The 21,164-nt window shown below is 40.9% G+C and overlaps 1 protein-coding gene across 1 annotated transcript in view; it reads left to right on the forward strand.

Moving 5' to 3' along the window:
• The window catches only part of LOC137881921 (receptor-type tyrosine-protein phosphatase zeta-like), a 52,371-nt gene that overhangs the window by 9,392 nt on the left and 21,815 nt on the right, over positions 1–21,164 (forward strand). Inside the window, exons 7-16 of the mRNA XM_068724122.1 lie at positions 3,236–3,420; positions 3,672–3,798; positions 7,061–7,101; positions 7,201–7,948; positions 8,900–9,451; positions 13,653–13,791; positions 18,884–18,975; positions 19,668–19,753; positions 20,500–20,520; positions 20,908–21,004. Of these exons, the coding sequence (XP_068580223.1) occupies positions 3,236–3,420; positions 3,672–3,798; positions 7,061–7,101; positions 7,201–7,948; positions 8,900–9,451; positions 13,653–13,791; positions 18,884–18,975; positions 19,668–19,753; positions 20,500–20,520; positions 20,908–21,004 (2,088 nt within the window). The remainder of the gene's footprint in view (positions 1–3,235; positions 3,421–3,671; positions 3,799–7,060; positions 7,102–7,200; positions 7,949–8,899; positions 9,452–13,652; positions 13,792–18,883; positions 18,976–19,667; positions 19,754–20,499; positions 20,521–20,907; positions 21,005–21,164) is intronic.

Genomic DNA, 21,164 nt, shown 5'->3' on the forward strand with positions numbered 1-21,164 from the left:
ACGCTCCTTGACGCTAAATGAACATCATGCTGTATTGAAGAAGACTTGAAACTAGAGATTGAGACATAAACTCATGTTTACAATGTTTACTGAGGGAATAAATCAAGAGAGAAGTAGAGTCATTTTAGACTAGACTTCTATACAACCAGAGGAGTCGCCCCCTAATGGACACTAGAGAGAATGCAGCTTTAACACATGAATCACTGACTTCACTTTACAGACCCGGAGGTTGCCGCCTGGTATAAATTCAAATTGTTTTAAAGGGGAAAAGTGTTTCCAGGTGTTGGAGAGTAACACGTTGGTGGTCAAGTTGCATTCTGGGCAATGTAGGCTCCACTTCTTGACAAGGAAGTTGAGTGTTTGGAATATAAAAGAGGATATTAAGAGGATTTAATATCGAGCAATGATAAATCTGTGGAATACTCCTTTAATTTATCCATCTAAACGTGTATTATTATGCTAATATATCGTCAACTAAATGTAAAGAACCTCTATTGTTATTCCAAAGAAAATGTGGTTTGCAGTGTCATGTCTTGTAGTATTATAATAATATAATAACTTCATGAGTATGAATTAAATTATAACGGCTTATAAACGCTTCTCTAAAACATTAATGTCTCACCCGGCTGGTTCTGGACCTCATTGTGAACCCGAGTATGAAGAACCGCTGGTTAATTCTAATTAAATAAGGTCGAAATGGATCAGAGACGATCCCGCGTGACGAGAAAGAAAATGACACCAGGGACGAGAATAGAACTCCAGTGACCCGAATGAAAGCTCAGTGACAGCCGGAGGAGGTTGATTTTGATTTTCACACTGGTTGTGTTCGATAATTAGTAATGAGGAGGTTATTGATCTGGGTTTTTTGTGGTTGTTTGTTCTTTCATAAGAGATCAGGGGACTCTTTATATATGTCTGTTTACAGGTTAGAATCTTCACTGTCAAATGTTACCTCTAAGAAATGTTTATAAAGTTGATTTATTTTGTTTTTCACTGTTATATATTTACATATTTATTCCCTCCAGTTTCTAGTTCTGTATTCATACTTATTTATAACCAGTGGTGGAATGTAACTAAGTACATTTATTGAAGTGCTGTATTTAAGAACAATTTTGAGGTATTTGCACTTTACTTAAATATTTGCATTTTCTGCTACTTTATACTTCTACACTACTACATTTAAGATGTTGTACTTGTTAACTTACTCCATTTACTTTGCAGATTTTGATTATTAATAACAAATATATATGAATCAACTAATAAATAATTATATATTATTATAGGTAAAGCAGTATATTAAGTCACTACAATGAGATCCACCTTTACCACATTAATCAATGCATTGTATAATAATATAATGCATACTATTCTGAAATATTAAAATGTATAGTATTCTGAAATGGGCCATTCTGCAGAATGAGTACTTTCACTTTTGGTACTTTAATGTAACTATGAGGAACTTTTGTTATTGACGTTGGCGGTCCCTGTGGACAAAAGCGGTACTGTTTCTGAGCACCAGAGTCTCTTTAAAAAAAACTCTCATTTTACTGAAATGAGTTCTCTGTGTTTTAACAACAACATACTTATTTTTTCCCTTGCTTTCTAGTGATACTAGTAATTAAAGTCACTATTGAAAAAAGTAGCAGCAGAAGCCATTATTTATGTATTTATGTATTTGACAGATATTTACATCCCTGGGCCTAAGGCTGCACAAAAAAAATGATTCCTTTTTTTAAAGTCCCTAAATGTTCTTGAGCTGTCAGCTTTAATGTGAGTACATACTGTATATGAAGCAGTTTATGACGCCCAAATGATTTTTATGTAACAGTCCATCTTTGAAATAAAAGGTATGAAAAAGTGGCATAAGTAGTGGGAACCACCACTAACTAGTCTCACTAGTTTGAGTTAGTTGTAACAACTTTGTTGACTAAAATATGTAGAGTTCTCTTTTGGCTTCACGGTTTTGCGACATTGATTAAAGTAATTTAATCAATTAAAGAATGTCGGTGTCACAGATGTCGGAGGTTTAAACACCACCTGTCTCACTCCGCCCTCTAGTGGTTGAAGCTGGACACTCACTGGTGGTATTTTACCTTTGTGTGTCAGAGTGAACTGACTGTACAGCCGCTCACTTTGAAGCTTCAGAGGAAATACATGTCAGAGGTCAGTGAGAGGTTCGGGCTCGGAGCCATTAGAGGAGGAAGTGTGTCACTGTTTGTCTAGAGGGAGCCTCAACCCTCCTCCTCTATTGTCATCCATCCTCGGCCCCTTTTTAATCTGAGTTAATCCAGACCTCAGAGTGTCTGTTCATCTGCATTATCTCTGCTCCTCTAATCTCAACTCTGACCCAGAATCCCAGTGTGCAGGAGACTCTTAAATAACGAGCGTAGGAACAACTTCAGGAGCCCACCACGGCCCCGATCTCACCTCTAAATCTGTGTATTTATAGAAGTAATTCTGTACTCTGTATTTGGATCAACTACTGTCTTAAAGTAGCTGCTAGTCTAGTAAAATAATAATAATTATTAGAATACAGATTACAATAAAAAACAAATTAATAGTATAATTTAAACAGAAAAAGCATAATAGGAAATTATTATGTTTTTATTATTGTTTATTCCTATTTAGAAGCGTTTGACACATTTGACCAATCACCAGTCTGCTTTCATTTCCAACCAACCAAAAACAGGAATATATAATATAAACACGGCTATAAACAAAGAGAGCAGTGCAGCTTTGTTCTTTTTAAAAACAGACTATATATCATGCATCAATGTAGTGAAGAAAAAGTTGCTAAATTTGTGTCCAGAATTACAAAGTTTGAATGTAAAAGTACACATACGTATACAAATGATTTACTTTAAAATTACAAAGAAAATCCTTTAATTGTAAGTATGGACATAAACCATTTAATTACAGACAATTGTTGTCATTTTACATGTATTTCTATGTAATTCAAAATAGCAGAAACATATAAAGTATAAATATTAAGGTATTTTTTTCTGTACAAACATTTTAAATAAATGTAATTTAATTATTGGCATATATCTTAAAATAACAGTTTGGTTGTACATTTATAGATAATGTCTGTAATTTGGTAGTGTTTACATACAGTTTGGAGAAAAAAAACAGAAAACTACTCTAAACATTTAGTTATTTCCCATAAAATTAGAATTTTATTTTACGTTTTTTTTTATATATTTTAAATAAGTTGTCGCCTGTCTGCTTCTGTCAGTGTGCAGTTCGGAGCCGGAGAACATCCAGGCGGTGCCCTACAACCTCAGCAGCCTGCTGGTGACGTGGGAGCGGCCCCGGGCGGTGTACGACTCCAGCATCGAGAAATACTCCGTCACCTACCGACTGGCCAGCATAGAAGACTCCGCCCCCTCTACATACCTGACCGACGGAGACCAGGATGTGGTGAGAGAGAGACCGTCCACAAGTTCATGTTCATCATTAACAATTTCCTCAAAGTAGTCTGTGATGACACCAAGCTGATCACTGGAAATCTATAAAGCATGTCAAACCTTGATTTTAAATTTTTTTTTATAAATTCATGTTTAAATATGCAAATGAGGCATTATCTAATGGTAACTTTTGGTGAATTTAGGAGAAATCTACAGACGCAGATAGTTCTTTTCAGCTGATGTCTTTCCTCCTCCCTCCACCAGGGGGCGATACTCGACGACCTGCTAGCCAACACCAGCTACGTGGTCCAGGTGGTGGCGGTCTGCACCAACGGTCTGTACGGACGTTTGAGCGACCTGCTGACGGTCGCCATGCCCATCGACGACCCCGGTAAGAGCGCCCGAGGCCGAGGCCAAGGCCGAGCGTAGAGTTCGGCAGATGAACTGTACAGATGTTTGTCTTCACGCTGCACTTTTTCTTTTTCTTTACGTAAAGTTAAAATACGGAATATTAGTTATCTGGCTTCTTCGAGCAAAAAAAATAAATAGACTTTTTAAAATGAAAGAGTAGAGGAAGAATAATTCTATGGAGGCCCATTACAGACAGAAAAAAAAGGAAAATAAACTTTTTTACTAACAAAAATAAAGATTAATTGTAAACCATTACTTTTCAAAGTAAACATTGTGGGATAGTAAATCAAACTTGTGATGTTTTAAGTCAAAATTCAAATTTAATATCTCAAAATGATATAAGTATTTTAAAGTATTTCCAAACTTTAATCAAAATGTGGTATTATCATCTCATACTTATGCCTTACTATCTAATACATGTTTTAAAAAAACAAACATAATCTCAGTCCTAATTTGGATTTACAATCTCATAATTTTGATTTAGAATCTCTTAATTGTGATTTTAAATGGCAAATAGTTTACTTAGTATCTCGTTTTTAAATCAGGATTTTGACTTAGCAGTTGAGTATTAATTAATTATTCATTTTTTATTTTTATTCATTTCACTCTTAATCTTTCTTGTTTATTTTTCTTCCGGTGATGGGCTTCCATACTAATCATTAGTAATGCCAGATAAAAGCTTTTAACTTTACACGTATTAACAATCTTTAGTGCAAAGACTGGAATAACATGAGAAGACTTCTATAGGTAATATAAAAAGAAATATATAAATATATATATATATATATATATATATATATATAACAAAAAATGATTTAATATATGAAATAGTAAAGATTCACTTCTACTACTTTTACTTGTCTGGCCACGTTTCTTTTCTTTTAGAAACATTTCCATCCTCCTCTCCTCCCTCTGAACCCTGACTGATATATTTTTTCATCTCCCTCTTCATCCTCCCTACCCGTCACTCTGGGGCATTTATTTCATGTTTTGTGAGGATTTAATCTCACACACTCACACACGCACACACACACACACACACACACACACACACACACACACACACACACTGCTCTTGTTTGATTCGTCTTTTTCTGTGTGTCAAAACTGTTTCACAAGTTTCTCTGTGTACTCTTCAAAATGTGCTTTCTCCATATATTTCTATATTCTAAGATGAACAAATAACATGCTTGGTTTGGGGGCCATCTTTGTTTTGTTTCTGTCGTGTGGCGTCCGTTCCTTCTGCCTCTCACAGTGAGACCAGTGTTTGCATGTGTGCCGCAGCGTTGTGTGTAACATGGATTGGAATCGTAGTAACTTTGTATTTCCAACTGAACTTTATGTTGAATAAACTAATGTGTCTTGTGACAAAGAAAACAAAATACCCTGCATCCTATTTCAGTGTCAGCTTGCATGAATGGGTGATATTCTGCAACATCTAGTAGTTTTCTGTGACGCCATTGTTTGTGGCGTGCTAAGCTAACGTTGCGTTGCACCTAAAAATGGTGCAACTGTGTGCCATGAACTCAACAAAAGTCCAAATACAAGATTGCATGATGGAAGCTCACGAACTATTTAAAGTGGTGATAAAGATACGTTAGCTCAGTGCTACAACAGCTAGCTCGGCTAGCTTGACAATAATGCTAGCTAGGTCTACAACTGTAATTATTATCCGATTATTAAACCATTAGTTGATCACCAGAAAAAAACACTTTTGATTTGTTTGTCACAGCTTCAGAAATCAAACAACTTTTATTTATTAACTTATTAATTCACAGGTAAATTGGAACTTAGCCATAGCTTTATCAATACAATATAGGAAATTGCTTCTTGCAGTTTTTGCATCATCAACAATAAAATTTGTCTATAAAATTTGGGATTCACGTGTACTTCTTCTTTAGGTTTCTGATTGTACTTATTAGCAGGAAGTTACTCAGACAAGAATACTTATTTGTCCAAACTTTTGTCTCAATACGTAATACTCTGTTTTCTGATTTGATTATTATTTCTATGTTAATATGTAATAAATGCATTGTTTTCAGGTGTAGTTATGAAAGGTGTAACTTTAATTTCATAACCAAAAAAAAAGAAAAAACATAAATATACTTTGTAAGTTACTAATGTTCTAATTAAGATCATTATGTCATATATTATATTAATCCATCAAATATCTATTTAAAATATAAAATGTCAGTTCACCATTTAAAAGAGCCCAAAGATTTATTTAATATTTCCAGCTCATTTTGGAACAGTTAATTAAACAAATATCAGTGACACATTTTTTATACAATAAAGGAAATCACACAAATTTTAATTAATATTTTCAGCTGTAATTTTTTTTTTTTTTTTTGATATTTGGTGTTTTTATATGATAATTGACTAAAACTTATACTGAATTAACTTTCTGTCGATCAACTAATGATTTAATGAACTAATAATGTCAACTCTACATCAAGTTTATCCTGTCGTACCTCAACAAGATATTTCCATTGATACATTTAAGTTCATTTTTTTTTGCCATTTACATCCTTTCATTTCAAACCCTGAGTCATCCCCCCCCCGCTTCATTAAACTTGTAAAACCTCACCTCATGCTTCACAAAACCAGTTTGATCTGGTCTCCATGATGTGTGACTCAGACAGGTAAGAGCCACACCTCCACCACCACCTGCCCCCCCCCCCCCCCCAAACTCAACAAATGATTAATTGCAAATGCTTTTTGTTCAAGGTTTTCTGTGTTTGTTTGTGTCTTTGGGGGGATCCAATGCATGACAGTCTGAATGTCTCTGACATGTTGCATGCTAGCGTGTGTCACCATTGTGTTTATTATAAAGCCAACATACTGCTTGAAGTGACGTGTACAACCTTCCCCTCTTTTCCATTTTCTCCCACTTTTTATTTCACACATTTTTACATCCATCAAGATCATTTCAGTAGCGAGATTATTTTGTTTTGGGGGAGTAAACAAAACTGAGAGGAAAGTTTATCCTGTAATCTTTCTGAAACATCCAGAAACAGATGGTCCCTGGGTTTGTCTTCTCCTCTCCGTGATGTTTTCACTTTGTTTGACCCTTTGTCTCTGCTTTGTTTACATTTTCAAACTCAGGAAAATTAACACAACTCAGAGAAATTTAAAGATCAAAGTAGCGTTTAGAGCTGAATTGTGAATTCCATGAGTTTGACATTTCCTACGAATTATTTTAGTCCTTGTTTTGATTTAATTTTGTACCTTTTTTTTTGCAGAAAATTCACAGGATCCAGATTTAGATGAATTTGACGACGAGGTAAGAAAACCTTTTATTTTTCCTCAAACACTGCATCTCATTGTTTAGTTTGAACTATCACTGTTCTGCATCGTTCATGAACATCTCTCTCACCAACAGGCCAATGAACCGGTTCAAACCGAGGACTACGATCCGGCCTGGATACCTACAAACTCTCCGAGGACCACGACCACTGGATCCCGTCTTTTACCTCTACCTGGCGTCATAACCACAACAGCAGAATCTGGTTGGAGGAAAACCACCACTGATTCGGGGTCCCCTGTTAGATCCACCAAGCACAGTCAAGTCCTGGGCCATTCTGAAGAGACGGCACGCCGCAGTACCTCCTCACCTCCACCAGAGGTCCCTCGTTCAACCAAAACCACAGGAGAAGCTGACTTCGGTGGCAACGCTCCTTTTTACTCCACAACAACAAGAACCACCTCCACTACTCCTTTACTCTCCAATGCAAAGATAGTTCTCGGAGGTATAAGTACCACTTCTCCGACACTCACCAGTGCAAAGACAAAAGGTGGTAAAAGTATTTCTTCATACAGCAGCACCGTGACGACGCTGAGGTCCCGTACCAGCGACGTGAGCAGCACAACGACGTCGTCGTCCTTCGTCCGGGCAAAGACCGACCGAGGCCTGGCGCGTCCCATAAACGGAGACGCCGACGCTGATGGAGACACGTCCACTGGACCCGGAGGTCTTCCAGAGATCCAAACTCCCACCTCCCAGCCTTCCTCCTCAGGTGAAGCTGTTCCACGTAGGCCCAAAAGTCCCGGCATGCCCCACTTTTCGTCCACCACGACCTCTGTCCAGTTGAGTGGCGTTCTCTTGCAGACCACACAGCCGATGTCCAACGGTGAGCGCCCCTCTGTCCTCCCCTCCACCTCCTCCTCTTCCTCCTCCTCCTCCTCCCCTCTGTGTGACACCGCGGACCCCTCCACCTGCCTGCATGACCCTCCCTCCTCATCTTGGCCCGCGTTGTCCGCCTCTGCATCGGACTCCCAGCATGCCGCTAGCGCTCCGCTGTCTAGCAAAGACCTGGCTTCCCCTTCAACCCCCACGCTCCCTGACTCCACCCTGCCTCACCTCCCTCACCCCTCACACCCCCTGTCTGGTTGGGAGACTGTCGTCCCCGGCGTCGGGTTCGACGATAGCGATAGCGATGGTGATTTGTTGTCTGGGTCTTCGTCAGTCTCCTCAGGTGACCACTCAGTGTTTAGCGATACCCCTCCTCTCCAAACGGTGCCGGATCCGTCTGGCGCCACGTCCGAATCTCCCTCCTGGGATCCGTCGCTCTCAACAGTCTCTCTGTCTCTCAGCCCGACCCTCCAGCCTTCAGTTCTCCTCTCTAGTGACTTCACCCTTTCCGGCACGACTCCGGGCTTGTCCCGTTCTCTCTCAGTTGGGTTCGAGGACGCAAGTTACGCCACGGGGAGCACGATAGAGTCCTTTCTCCCCGAGGTCAGCGGTGACGGGTTTCCCTTCGCTAGCGACGTGGACCCCTTGTGCGGCTGTTCTCTAGAGCCGACGTCGTCCTCGTCCTGGTTGCATGCCTCTCCTCATATACCCCTGCCGTCCTCGGCCTGGAACTCTGCTAGCTTAGAGCTTTACTCTAGCGTGGGCTTCTCTTCGGCCTCTGGTGTTGGTGTAGACGATCTCCTAAACTCTCTATCTGTGGCGGGTTCTGATGGTCCGTCCTTAGACCAGCCTCTTCAATCCCATAGCGCTCATATCTCTCCCACGTCGTCCTCTTCACACTCCCTCCTTCTCCGAGTCACCCATAGTGACCTGCCCGTTTCTGTTGCAGCCACAGCGTCTGGCGTCAGGGATCCCTGGTTCTCTGCATCAGATGGGAACTCCGCCTTACAAACCTCTGCCCTCCCTTCCTCACCCACAGCCTCCCCCTTCACCCCCACCCTAGAAGGACAGGCGTTAGACACTAGCAGCAGTGCCTCGGGCTCGGCCCTGTTCCCTGACTCCCCGGAGGGCGTAGATCAGGAGTGGGACAGGGTTCAAACCTCGGCCTCTGGAGAGAGTGCGTTCCCTTATTCAACCAAAGTCGCTAACACCGCTCACCCGTCCGCGACCTCCGAGTCCGGCCAGTCCCCCGATGATTCGGACGAGCGCTCCTCGGCGTTCTATTTCGATAGCGAGAGCGGCAGCGCCATCGCCTCGGAGGTAGGAGGCACGGCGACGCCAACCGCTCCCGCGGTGACGTCCGCTTCGCCCTGGTCGCTGGGCGGGGAGGAGGAGAGCGGCTCGGGGCAGGTCGAAAGCCTGTACGACAACGAGACGTCCTCCGACTTCAGTATCTCCGAGCGCACTGAAAGAGAGTCGGAGGAAGAGGAGCCAGTCGCAGGTAAAACCGCCGTCCGTGTGGGCAAAAAACAAAACAACTGCATTTCACCTGCAAGATGCCGAGGGATCGAGAGAGATGAGATGACTAATCCACCATCAATCAACAACAAAACCACATTTCACTTTTTTCATTTTTTTTTTTCTCTGTGAAAGCGAGAAAGTTCATGCATGCGAGGTAAAACGGTCACCGAACTGGATCCAATACCTTCATCTCTCTATCTTCATCATCACCAGTCATCCATCCATTTTCCAAACCAGTCAGTGTGTTTAGGGTTGTGAAGCGCCGGAGCGTATCCCAGCATGCATTGGCTGCGAGGTCTTGCCGGAGACGTTTGTGGTGAAGAAGTCCAGTGCTTCACATTTACACCGAATCAACCCATACGTTAAAAAACAAACGACGACTCTCCAGCGGTAATAAGAAGACACCAAATGTCTTGATTGTTTTGAGTGATTTTATTTACAACTAATCAACAAATCTGCTTTGTGACAAGAAGTGGCGACTTTCTTTTAAAACGTTAAGCTGCTTCAGGACATGTTCCTATATTTACTCACAACACATTCACTACTATTAATCCCCTTATGCTTCTGAAAATATAACTCTATATTAATACGATAACTCAGAGTTTGAAGGTAGTTTGAGGAACGTTATTTGAATGTTAAACGTGAGAATCGAATCTATTACACGCTGCACGATAGATGACATACTGTTAATGTGTACTTAAATTATATTAACAGTCATTTTACAAGCTTGATGTTAATTCAGGAAGAATTATGTTGGTGCATCTCCTAGTGGGGTTGTAGGTGTGTACACTGGCTGAAATACATATTTTATATAGTTAATTAGGGTGGCAATTAAGGCAGCTTCTCCTTATAGCAAACAAAGCCAAATGCTTTTATCGAATCGCATAGAATTATATTCAAATTCCTCAATTGCAATATGAGAATTTAATTTTGCAACCTCGGTGTCAAACGTGGAGATCGTCTCTTGCCGTGTGTTTCCTGTCATGGCCTCTAGATGGCAGCAGAGCTCTGTGAAGCTTTGACTAGTTCAAACACCGTCTGTCTCGTACGGTCTGTGAAGGACCCATAATGCTCAGTAAATGGAGCAGTTCATCCATTCATCTTTGAGCGACACGTTTCATCAAAGAGTCAACAGAGTGGTCCAACAATCTGAACACAGCTCCTGCAGGAGAGCACTAGTGTGACGGATTCAAAGAACCGCGCTGGTGGTTTTACATGTAGCTCCTCATTAACAGCACACGATGTGTACTCAACAGTATTATGGGCAGTTTTCAGAGGTAAACGTTTGATTTTTAAATTTGGAATAACCTTCAGATGAGACACTACAGGCAAAAATATAAATTCTTCTCAGAATAGTGGAAATAAAACTACTCCATGTCCAAAATACACATACTCAGGTGTTTAATTTACTACTTCATCTGTTTACGTCTGTAGATTTCTACTAAATTCACCAAAAGTTACCGTTACATAATGCCTCATTTGCATATTTAAACACAACAGAACTTGTAATAGAATGAATGCTGGTGTTGCTGTGAGTGATGAAGTGGTGAAGTTTGATGGCGAGATCTACTAGTTCATGTTGTGACCCTCTTCACCTGGAGACTCTTCTAAATGTCTGGACTTTAACTAAACGTCTCTTTAAAGGAGCTTTTCTATCAATGGAGTTTTTCTCACACTCTGATCCAGAAATCTCCACTTCAGTAGTTCTGACATCCACCAAACTTCACACCTTCATTCCTCTCTGTGTGCTGAAGCTTTCTACAGAGGGCTTTGTCCACACACCACTCACACACTCATTTATACTACATTTTATTACTTAAAATATAGATTTTTTTATTTTTATTTTAAAATTCCCTCAGTAAAATCTCAGATAATCCATCACAGGCAACACAAAGCTACCTGTGTCACTTTGCGTGGTTACTCCAAGAACGCTCTTAGTGTTTCTTTTACATGCAACAAACATCAAAATTCTATTGTTATTATATTTGTCTCTTCATGCGACGGTTGTCCCTGTGTTTGCTCGTTGAGTTTCCAGCGACAGCAACCTCACGAAAGCAATCCATGACAAAAGACACAAAGAGAGTGCGTCATTCACTCTGCGATCATCTGTCGGCAGCGAGTTTCACACCTCTTTAAAGTCGATTCTTTATCCGGAGCAACAATCTTAACGGATGGAGGTTGTCGTATGTTGTGCATATTTTGAATGCCCTTTGTGGCAAATATGCAATTTTGGGTTGTATGAATGAACTGAGAACAATGGCTGCCTGGAAGGTAGAACATCTAATAACAAATGGTGTTATTTTGGGCTGAAACAGGTTCTTTAAAATATCCCTAGAGTATTTCCATATACATTCTGACAGCCAGATGTACAATAACAGAACTCCATCTTCATCATGTAGTTCGGCAACTTTTCAGTTGAAGGTTTCGTGTCCTTAAATCCCATCAGGTCTTCTTTGAGTCTTTTCTCTTCAGCTTTTCTATCTCCTTTCTGGGCTTTTTTTCTTTCTTCTTTCCTTTTGCCCATTATCACCACCAATGTGTCCGGGGTTTCATGAGAGGCAGACAACAATCTGTTGGATGGACGATTGAAATGAATGTTTTTTTTACTCTTGAGGTTACAGGGAGTAGAAAGCGCCCCTTGTGAACTAGTCGACGGGGCCGACGCTGCTGAACTGAGTCCGTTTGTGCAGCAGAGGTACGTTCTGACAAACAGTCAAGGTTAATCCATACCAGTGTTTTCCTCTCTGGTTGTCAGACAATAAAGGAGGATTCGGCAGCATCGGCTCAGTGAGGTCAGGGTTCGGCCGTCGGGTTTTCTTTTCACGTCATTCATGGTCACAATAATGCCGCTTGATTACCTCCAGCGCAGCTTTGCTTGTGTTTGATGAATGCGTCGCCGTTTGATCTGTGATGGACTTTTTGATTGTGAGCCTTTGTGCCTCTCTGTGTTTTCTTTCGAGACGTTTCGGCGGGTTTGAATGTGATGAGTTTAGTGTTGCCGTGTTTGGCAGCTGAATGTTGTATACATCGTGTTTCAGCGTTGAGCCATTTAATACGGTTCATGTTACTTTCTGAAGTATGAGACACGACAGAATCTTTGAGTTTTAAAGTTCTGCAAAAGAGTTGAAGGAGGCCAAGCTGCTCCGGAGGCAGAAATGAATCAAACATCATCTTAAGGCCTCCTGTTGCTTCTCACGTGTTTCGGCGTTGGGACCACCTCTACATTTCGGGCTCAGGACATTTGTTTCTGTATTAACAATCTAAATGTTTTTCATGTTCTCCATCGCCCATTGGACGTAGATTGGCAAACCTTATTCATAAGCCTTTATATACTGTAGACTAATATTTATCTGTAATCACATTAGCGTCTTGCAAGGTCTTTGAGCTAGAGTTGCCCAAAATGAAGGTATAAGGTTCCTAAAATACAAGACGCACATCTGACCATGAGAAATGAAACAGACGAAGGAAACCGGTTTAACACTGAGCACTCTGCTCCTGGAATGATACAAAAATCAAGTCATTAACGTTCATATTTGGTTATTCCAAATATATTATATCAGTTGTAGTTGTATACTACAGTGATTCCCGACCAGGAGGTACGTGTAAAGTTTGTGGATTATAGCTAAAATAAGCAATTATGATTTCATTATGAAAAATATATCTGCATATTGAATCAGCTGTAACACCTGAACACTACATGCTGAGATTGAGAATGCATGCAGAAGCTAATGGTTAAATGGCTGAAAATGGTGAAAAAGCTAAAAGAAATGGTTAAATGGATGAATTAGCTCAAAGTAATGGATACGCAGTGGGAACTGTTATCTAAAAGTAATAGAAAAATGGTTGAGATGTCCAACTTCTGTCACTAGAAGTGGTTATTGTGCAAATGCAAACCTGATCAAACTGACCTAAACCTTTCCAGTTCAGTTGTAAGAAAAAATGTTGCAACAATATCCACTTTTTATACATTTAACAATTTGAACTAACATCCAGTTTATAGCACATTTTGAACATGCTGTCAATAAAAAGATACTTCAGTTCTTCTGACTGGACTGTGGGGCTACACATGGGTTACATGACTTTGGTTCAGTGGATTTGTATAACCAGAGCAGCTCATCCTCTGAGAAACACAGTCACAGTATAGCTTTAATGTCTGTCCACTTGCTGTTGTTTCCCTCCAGATGCCAGCAACAGCAGCCATGAGTCGAGGGTGGGTTCCATCCTCGACAGAGAGAGGAAGGCCGTGGTTCCTCTGGCCGTCATCTCCACCCTCACCGGCCTCGGCCTGATCGTCCTCGTCGGCATCCTCATCTACTGGAGGTCAGTACTGCCGATGATGTATTTGAATCCGCCTTTATTTGGTGGTTTTCGGCCATTAGAGGGCAGAAGACGTCCACAGCGGGCAGATAGAAACACAGCCCTCACATATGATTGTCTCATAGAGCTGATATTTACCAATCCAGCAGACATGATCGTCATCAAGACCTTTTTTTAGCTTCGTCACACTTAAGTCAGAAACACTTACCTCAAGGAATTTAGTAAATGGTATACCGTTAGATGTGGTTCATTGGTCCCAATTTAAGAGATGTACAGTATATGGTTCATTTGGGTAATATGAGCGCCCTGAAAATGTATCCAGCACTTTGGTCAACTTGGGTTCTTTGTCTCCTCGTGGCCTCGGGGGTTAAGGCGCCGACGATCCAATGTATCCTCGTATTTCCAAGGAAAGACCAGATACATGTGTCAATGTCAGCGTGTCACGTGGAAACCGTCTTTTCAAAATAAACTTCTGTCGTCACAGGAAACGACTTAATTATGTTGAGGCAACAAAAATACTCAGTTACCTACTGAGGTTATGGAAAAGCCGAACGGGAAGATGGAAAGCAGTTTTGAAGCCATCATGGATTTTGTCTGTTTGACTCTAAATGGAGCATAATGTACTAAATGAACATCATGCTGTATTGAAGAAGACTGTAAACTAGAGATTGAGACCATAAACTCATGTTTACAATGTTTACTGAGGGAATAAATCAAGAGAGAAGTAGAGTCATTTTAGACTAGACTTCTATACAACCAGAGGAGTCGCCCCCTGGTGGACACTAGAGAGAATGCAGCTTTAACACATGAAGCTTTGACTTCACTCTGCAGAACCGGAGGTTGAAACAATGAACGGGAGCCCAAAACACCGGCTAAATACTGGCTAAGATTAGTTTGTTACCTTGCTATCTTTGTCTCTTGAAAGTTAGCGGTAGTATGGTCAGTTTCACTTTATAATGAATGACTTGTTTATCTTTACACTGTTCAAATTTACACACAAACAAAAAAAGGGCCAAAATCACACTCTTTTCCTGCGTGGTGTCAATCAAATCTTTCTTGCATCCTAACGTTTGTGTATAGAAACCATTTAAATATCACTTAAAGACATCCTGTTTCTATCATTGATTTTTGTCTTTATACGTGTGAATAATCCATCCAGTATTTTTTCAAACACACACACACACACACACACACACACACACACACACACATACATGGCCTCTTCAACCCCCCTCCTGCCCTTCAACCCCATCATATCTCTAAATACTATTGGGGGGGAGTGAAGTGGGGACTTTAGCCAGAAGACTCTCATATTTGTCTGGGAAGCTGAATCTCCTCAAACACAAGGTGTGTGTGTGTGTGTGTGTGTGTGTGTGTGTGTGTGTGTGTGTGTGTGTGTGTGTGTGTGTGTGTGTGTGTGTGTGTGTGTGCGCGCGCACCAGCGGCCCCTTCACAAACAATGCCTCCTGGGTTGTGCTGCTGCAGACTGAATGAGTCCTTTCAGCCGCCGCTCACTTTTGACAGCAGTCAAAGACTTTAAATTCTTTTTATTCCTCTCGGTTAACCTTGAGAGATGCTGTTTTTTTATTGTATTGACAATGTTAAATGTTTTGGAGCAAACAAAAGTTTCTTTGAGAATGGTTTAAAAAGTTTGTCTTGTTGTATATTCTGCCTATTCAGGACATAAACCCCAAAATTCCCTTTCTCCTCGTGCTGAAAACATGTCCGGCTGCGCGGTAAGGAAGACCGTGAAATAAAAACTTCAGAAATCCGATCAAGGACACGCTGTCAAATGCAGTGTAAACACTTTCAGTAATATTTTGTACATTTCTCATCTGCCTGTGCGGGAGACTCGACATATTGTTCTTGTTTTTTTTTGCGCTCTGCTTGTTGTTGTATCTCCAAGATTGAGCAGTGCTAATCCGGTAATAATCTGGGGGAGCAGAGGGGATTAATCCTCGGTGAAGGGTGTACCTATGCTGCAGCGCGCCGAGAGGGGGGGGGATGGAAAAAGGACATCCGCCTGATTATGTCGGACAGAAGGAAACGTGTCGGCGTCTTGTAGGGCCGAGCGGCAGGAGGCCAAACTGCTCTAATCCGGCCGGTGTCGTGTCTCTTTTCACAACGCGTCGCTCATTTGGACACTGCTGCTGTGCATCCGAGGTCAAGCACTTTGAGGGGATTTTGGTCGACTTTACAAGTTTACAACGAAGCGGAGGCTTCCAACTGCTGTCATGTTGCAGCTTTTCTGTCAGAGTCCGTGTGCTTCTTAGAGAAACTAGTAAAAAGATCAGTGAAAGCATCATTAATAACTACGATGTTAGGACAGAGATGTTCATTTATTCTAATAAAAGATTGAGATATAACAAAGAAAAGGTTATTTCTAGGAATATCACTGCAGATTCCTTTTACTGGATAACGGCAACCTCCAGTTCTGCAGAGTGAAGTCAAAGCTTTGTGTCTTAAAGCTTCATTCTCGCTAGTGTCCACCAGGGGGCGACTCCTCTGGTCGTATAGAAGTCTAGTCTAAAATGACTCTACTTCTCTCTTGATTTATTCCCTCAGTAAACATTGTAAACATGAGTTTATGGTCTCAGTCTCTCGTTGGCTCTTTCTCGTTTCTGAAGAGCCACTGTGAAGCGCAAAGTCATTGGTTCCAGGCAGTCGCCATCATGGCAGCGATGACACACGCTTCGCTCTACAAACGGCTGGTTGATGCAGCAGATCAGACAGCTAGCTCCTGAGATAAACCTCAATTATGCCTGACTTTAAGCCTTAATATAAGTTAAACGGGTGAGTTATATATAATTTCACCCCCGTACAGGAGATGTTAGCTATAGAGATGGAAAACGTTTTTTGTACCAGGCTGTAAACATGTTTATTTCTGCTCTAAAGTTGTTAATTTCAACATAGAGGTCTATGGGGTTTGACTGGCTTTTGGAGCCTCCAGTGGCCATTTGAGGAACTGCAGTTGTTTGCACTTCCTTGAAGTTGTCCGTGTTTTAGTGTTAGAACTTTAAAACTTTCAGTTCATGGAGGTTAACTGTAACATTTTGGTTGCCTATAAAATGTCTTATTCAGCGTCTCGTGTCACTTCTGGTTGCAAAAAACCAAGATGGCGACGGCCAAAAGCCAAGATGGCGACGGCCAAAAGCCAAGATGGCGACGGCCAAAAGCCAAGATGGCGACGGCCAAAAGTCAAAATTGCGACAGCCAAAAACCAAGATGGCGACGGCCAAAAGCCAAGATGGCGACGGCCAAAAGCCAAGATGGCGACGGCCAAAAGCCAAGATGGCGACGGCCAAAAGCCAAGATGGCGACGGCCAAAAGCCAAGATGGCGACGGCCAAAAGCCAAGATGGCGACGGCCAAAAGCCAAGATGGCGACGGCCAAAAGTCAAGATGGCGACGGCCAAAAGTCAAAATAGCGACGGCCAAGTGCCTCTTCAAAACTGTAGTCCTCAAAGCAACGGGTGGTCCACTTCTTACACACAGTCTATGGAGGATACAGATAGTGAATGTGTTCGGTGCAAACATCAGACTGCGTGTGTTTGTTAATGAGCAGCAGCTGTTTTCCTTCTCTTTTTTAGGTTAAAGTTGTAGCTGAGCTTCTTACATCAATATAATCAGATTAAGTAGTTTCAGTCTCAGTAGACAGACAAGTGGAGGACACTAAATTGGCCAATGAACAGCAGCAGAAAGACGTCTTTTGAACAATAATCTAAGCTGCCGAGTCTCACGGCGTCAAACACCATCTGTCCAGAGACAGAGCCGGTGCTGCCGTCAAAACATTAAGACAATCAGGAGTGTCTGTTATGTGAAGCATACTTTTGGATGAAAGCCGCTGTATAGATTTGATTAATAAAGCCTATAAATTCATGTCATTTTCTGCTTCAGTCGTCTTCCCTCCGGTAGGATTCAAACCCACAACCATCTGCAGTGTCAATGCCGTAAGACCCAGAGTGTGATTATGAGGGCAGTTCATTTACATTCAACACGTCAGCCAATGGACCAACACCAGGAGAGACGTCCCCTCTAGATCTGAACTCAGAACGTCTTCTAAATGTGTGGAGAAACTATTCAAATAACAATAATAATAACAACAATTGTATTTATTTGTTTAAGTCGTTAACAGGGACAGTGCACATTAATACATCTAAAACTAAAGGCTGTTTTTATGGTTAGTCACCTTATAGAAGAGTGTGAGATTAAAATCAAATAATTACCGTAATAGATGTAACACTCTACATGAAAGGGCTTTTATTCTGTTACTATTGATTTAACTGAACCAGTTGCAGCGTTGTTCTTTTCAGCTGGGTGTCGAATCAATAAAAAAAGAGAGTCTGTCTTTAAGAAGTCTAGATGTCAGAGCAGCTCCAGGTCTTTTATTCAGACTCTCTGAGAGAATATCTGTTTGTGATTCTTTAATCTCCGAGCTCAACCCTTCCTGTGTGTCCGTGATAATCCCTGATGCCCATTTCTGGCCGAGACAAACGCAGGTTCATCAGACGCAATCTCATCCGTTTAAAAACTCGTCACGGATTAACGGGACATCTTTCTTCCTGTGTTTTGGGGAAGATTACGTGTATCCTCCAAAATCTGGGCTTAAACAAGAGTCGCATGAAAACAAAAGCATCTTCTGCCTTTCAGCAGGTTCTCCAGTCACATTCAAGAGAGATGTTCTATGTATTCATTTTATTATTTCTTTATTTTTCCTCCAAAACAAAAGTCTTTCTCTCAGTATTTGTGTTTTCTGTTCATGATTTCAGACATGCTGTCTACAGAATATTCTTTCTTTATTAAAATGATTTCATGTATTCTAACTTATGTGTTGATGATCGTTAGTGTCTCTATGTATTTATGTATTTATGTAAAACACTGTATGTTTATCTCATTACCATTGATTGTGATCGCTCTAAAGAAATACAAACTACAACGTTTCTCCCTCATAGAATGTGAGATAATAGTAACAGATAGTTAGAAGTTATCCGTTTATTTCCTGAAATTTAGACAAAAGTGTGATTTTACTTTTTATGGTTCAAGATGATGATGATGTTGTTGAATGAAGATACATCCTGGTGTGTTTGTGTGAACAGGACCTGTTTTCAGACGGCTCACTTCTACATCGACGACAACTCATCACCCAGAGTCATCGCTGCACCGTCCTCCACTGCTGCATTAACATCTGGTAACACACACACACACACACACACACACACACACATACACACACACACACACACAAGGTTGTTTACATGTGAGGAGTTTGCCTCAAAGGGCTTCATGGTTTGTACAACATTCTCTCTATTCTCAGACTAGATTCAGGTAAAACCCTAACCCTAAAACCAGGACTGAGTGAGGATCAGACTAAATAATATAAAAATATAATAATTATAATAATATAATAATGAATTATAATAATTATAATATAATAATGTAATAAAATAATAATTATAATAATATAATAATAATATAATAAAATAATAATTATAATAATATAATATAATAATATAATATAATAATAATATAATAATAAATAATAATACTTTCCAAAACATTTCCTAAATAGCTCTGAAACTTCCCCATTTTCAAGTTTGAAAAATGCCATTTTTAACAAATGTTCTTTTCTTTCTCATTGTTTTTGAAATCCTTTCCTTTTCCAAAAATCTTTTCACTTTTGAAACAACATTCCTAAATGTCTTTGATTTCTGAATGTCGTCATCATGTCCTCTCTTTACGACAAACGTCTTGAGTTCTTCTTCTAGAAAAGCACACAGAGCTTTACGTCTTCATACTTTAAGACATCACGATCACAGACACACTGTTGTAACAGCAGAAACACACACATTTGTAGACGTTGTTTCCTGTTTTGTCTTCCAGACGAACAAACAGCGTTTCCAGTGAAGCAGTTCGTGAAACACGTGGCCGAGCTTCACGACGCAAACGGCTTCCAGCGAGAGTTTGAGGTACAAAACATTTACCTAACCTTCTGACTGAAGATCAAACTCATGATAATCATTGCGTGTGTGTGTGTGTGTGTGTGTGTGTGTGTCTGTGTGTGTGTGTGTGTGTGTGTGTCTCATGGGAGTTGTGTCTGATTGTCTGCATGCTGCATGATGAGCTGTGATGAAGTGACTCGGTTACAGCGAAGACTAAAGGGCTGCAACATTTTGGGAATAATTGTGAATACTAATAATGATAATGCTATTAATAACAATGATACTTTACAGTGTATTCTCAGTGAATGTTGCAGTCCTGGTTCATGTCTTCATTCATTCATTTGTCTTTTATCTGTCGACTGTCGGCAGAAAAACGTGACATGAATCTAAGCTGAACTTTTTGTTCTCAAACTGCCACAAAGGACAAATCAACACAAAGACAACTCTCTCTCTCTAAAGAGGCTGAACATTTCAAAAGCTACAGTTAGACTTAGTCCAGGAAGAGTCAAACATACTGAAGCTTAATAACAACTCCAAGAAAAACTCTGAAACGTTAGCCCCTAAAACTCCCAGAATGCTGCTTGTTATGCCTGACCCATTGATACAAAATGTTTTAGATGAGTTTGAATCTTTGGGTTGATTTGTCCCGTCGCGTCGGCGGCAGCATGATCTGTATTGTGTGTATTCTCCGTGTCGTCTTGTAATTTGTGTTCTCGCACCTCTTTGGTTGAATCGTCCCGGCCTGCCTGCTGCTTCCTCACCCCCGCCGTTAGATACTGAAGCAGAGTTACGAGGTAAGACGCTGCTCTCGTAGTGTTTCTGTCTCGTCTCGTAACCCAAAGTGTTTTTTTTGGGGGGTTTTTTGTTAAATGTGAAAATGTGGACGTACAAACGCATGTCGCCGCTTAGCAAGGAAACGCTGTGACCGCCGTCAGGAGGCGTGTGCTTCTGGTGTCGTTGAGCCAGGGTGGGGGGAGGAGCCAACTTTGAATTTTGTGTTTACAAACCGCAAGCATCAAATCCTCCTCACTGAGCCTTTAAAGTTTAAAAGAAAGCATGTTTATACTCCTCAAAGTATCGGAAAACGTATTCAGATTACACTCAGCCCTACAGACAAGTAACTGTGTGTGTGTGTGTGTGTGTGTGTGTGTGTGTGTGTGTGTGCGTGTGCGTGCGTTCAGGAGGTTCAGTCGTGCACGGTGGACATGGGGATGACGACCGACAGCTCCAACCATCCCGACAACAAAACTAAAAACAGATACAGCAACATCCTGGCCTGTGAGTACGACTCAGTACCAGCTCTGTCTTAACCTCATAAAGACACACGTTTGTAAGTTCTGATGAGATCGGATCATTCGGACTCTCAGAGAACGTCACTGAGACGGACTAACGTGCTGTTGTTGTTGTATATATATAAATATAAATTGCTCTTTTCTTT

Source organism: Cebidichthys violaceus, unplaced genomic scaffold (genome assembly GCF_023349555.1).
Source record: "Cebidichthys violaceus isolate CVI_PGR_0920_01 unplaced genomic scaffold, fCebVio1.0.p SCAF_3, whole genome shotgun sequence".
In the NCBI taxonomy this organism is placed as follows: domain Eukaryota; kingdom Metazoa; phylum Chordata; class Actinopteri; order Perciformes; family Stichaeidae; genus Cebidichthys; species Cebidichthys violaceus.